General features: G+C 48.8%; 1 protein-coding gene across 1 annotated transcript; it reads left to right on the top strand.

Annotated features, from left to right (window-relative positions):
* Positions 1-4: 4 nt before the first annotated feature.
* Positions 5-286, top strand: MRPL17 (mitochondrial ribosomal protein L17; the record flags this gene model as incomplete). The annotated part of the gene is made up of 1 exon (XM_010159941.1): positions 5-286. A coding segment is annotated over one exon (282 nt), but the record flags the coding sequence as incomplete, so codon positions are not given.
* Between the last annotated feature and the right edge of the window lie 2546 nt (positions 287-2832).

Here is a 2832-nt window from a genome sequence, read left to right as displayed (position 1 = left end):
CCCGCCCCCGCAGGAGAAGGATCTCATCCACAAGCTGTTCAAAGTGCTGGCACCTCGGTACGAGCCCCACCCCGGCAACTACACCCGCCTGCTGCAGATCCCCAACCGCGATGGCCTTGACCGTGCCAAGATGGCGGTCATCGAGCTCAAGGGGAACCCCTTCCCGCCACTCATCCGCCCACACCGCGACACCGAGAAGACGCTGCTCAATCAGCTCCTGAAGGGCTACCGGGAGGACATGAAGCAGGCAGCAGCCCCGCAGGCCCCTGAGGGCAGCCCTGTCTAGGCATCCCCCTCTGCCCTGGCCCCGTGCGTGCACAGGGACGAGGCTTGGCATGAGCAACCCATGCGCCAGGTAGTTCGCTGAATGCAGGTTGGACACTAACCTTGAGGTGGCATGATGGGCCTAGGCTCAAGGTTTATTTGCTTCTTCCTGTGCTCTAAATAGAGACTTGGCAAGAGAAGGAAATCAAGCTGGGAGCCCTAACGATTGATAGTCTCTGTGTAAATAAACTCTGTTCAGATGAGTTTGCTTCTCTTTGGATTATATTTCCATGCATGTGACTTGCTTTGTTACAGCTTTTGTTCCAACAGCACTACTCTCTGGGGCAGCGTATCCCTCTCACTGGGACAGCGCTATGGCGTTTTCCAGAAGCTGGTGTACACCCACAGTGAAAAGTCAAGTTAGTTTTGCTCTTTCAAAAGCACTGAATGCAGATTGGATGGTAGCACCAAAATCAGTTGTAAAAGAGGCAATACCAAAGGGACGAGGCAATGCGAGCACGAACAATAGTTGTCTCTACCAAGGTCTCGGTAGGCATCTCAGCCTCTCTGGGGCTGTGTTCCCTGTCTCCAATTCCTGCACGGTTCTGCCGCCTTAGAGATCCCTGATGAGCCTTGCCCATTGTGCAGTGAGTTTGGTGGTTAAGTGTTCCCCAGACTATATCAAGCACACCTGTATTGCTAAATAATGCCGTACCAGAGACCTGGCCACAGTCCTGGTCCCAGGAATTTGGTTGCCTTGCCTTGGTGGGGAGTAGGAATGGAATAACTAATAATTTCCCTGACAGCCCTGAAACAGCCTGGGAAAGTGAGCACCAGCGATTACTGGCAGTTAGAGAATGCTAGTAATTGCCAGCCTGGGTTATAACCAGGATGGACATTTACTGATGTCTAAAGTCAGTCCTCTCGCGACCCTGTAAACAGAGGTTCCAGGAAGCCCTTCAAGCTCTCCCAGACTGCAGCGGGTGTCCAGTGTCACCCTCTGAGGGGGACACCTCTTGGAGTTCACAAACTCAAGTGGTGGCATCAGAGGACCTCACCACTTGGGCTGAGAACCTCCTTGAGGCTTAACTCCACCTGTTGAGAGATGCACAGGTGTGCTGCATGAGTATTTTGATGAAAGTCCGGCAGAAGGTGTAACAGGTATGTCTGTGTATCCATATCTACATCTGTGTGTGGGCAACTTCATGTCAGCGACTCTGTTAAGTCTTTTATTTACTCTCTTGACTCGTTGATAGTTAAGGTTGGCTGGGGAATTACATAATCTGTGAGATGCCTCTTGACAGTATTAGTAAACGTAAAACTGCTGCTATCTCAAAGTTAACACATCACCACGCTGCAATCTCTACGCCTAATTCCCTAGACACAAACAGGTGACCAAGTCCAGGACTGGGAGTGGATTCAGCAGCCCCCAAACTTTGAGGAGTTGGGAAAGCAAGGGCATCCATGCTGAACATCGTGACCCAACGGGAGGAACTCCCTCACTCTTCTCTGTCACACCAACCCAATTTGGATTCCATTGTCCCCAACCCTTTTACACATCGTTAATTCACGTACAAACCACTTTAACCCAGTGCTGATTTGGTTTCACCTTCATATCCTTTCCCATTTCAAGTAATAGAGTGGATCTTGCCATCAAATTCTGTTAAGTCAGACTTTTCACAAATTCACCTTCAAACAGGTTTTTCCCTCCCCCCAGCACTTGTGATGCTGATCTTTTAAGCAGCGTAACCCACAGCCTCAGATGCGACAGCCTCGCGTCTAAGGTGGTGAGAAATCTCTGTATTACCCTATTAAGGCAGAAAGGGATACTAGAACTTTCTCAGGAAGTGATGCAGCTATTGGGAGATAAGAAATCAAAGAAAAAGCTGGCAATTTAAGTTTCAAGTACAGCCGGTACTGGAAATTCCTAGCTGTAGTTTCTGAGTGGGGAAAAGAAACCCAAAACATCCCCAAACATACTGGGTTCCTTCCTCCCAAGTTTCACAAACTTAAGAAAAAATGAGCAATCCTATGTAGTGAATTACATGTAAGTAAATAAAATGTTACGTTAAAAAAGTTAGTAATGCTCCCTCCAGGATTTACCTCTCACAGTACCACTTCTGTTTTAATGAATTCCAATGGGAAATTAAAAATGTGTGGTACTGTTCAAGGAAGACAAAACTCAAAACCATTAAAAAGACAGTATTCAGACACACCTTAACTTTCATGTTTCTAATGACCTAGAAATTGCCCTCTGCAGTTGACCTAGCATCTTGTTCAAACAGATGTTTTCCCACTCAGTAGAAGAGATGAAGCAAACTGCTACTGCTGTAAAGCTTCTGTGTTGGCAACACCAAGCTGTGTGGTGCGGTTGACACGCTGGAGGGAAGGGATGCCATCCAGAGGGACCTGGACAGGCTGGAGAGGTGGGCCACTGCCAACCTCATGGAGTTCAACAAGGCCAAGTGCAAGGTCCTGCACCTGGGTCGGGGTAATCCCAAGCACAAGGACAGGCTGGGCAGAGAATGGATCGAGAGCAGCCCTGAGGAGAAGGACTTGGGGGTCCTG

The sequence above is a fragment of the Eurypyga helias genome, unplaced genomic scaffold (assembly GCF_000690775.1).
Source record: "Eurypyga helias isolate BGI_N326 unplaced genomic scaffold, ASM69077v1 scaffold48369, whole genome shotgun sequence".
NCBI classification, from domain to species: Eukaryota; Metazoa; Chordata; class Aves; order Eurypygiformes; family Eurypygidae; genus Eurypyga; species Eurypyga helias.
Note: the sequence above shows the minus strand (reverse complement) of the source record. Positions and strands in the feature narration are given on the sequence as shown.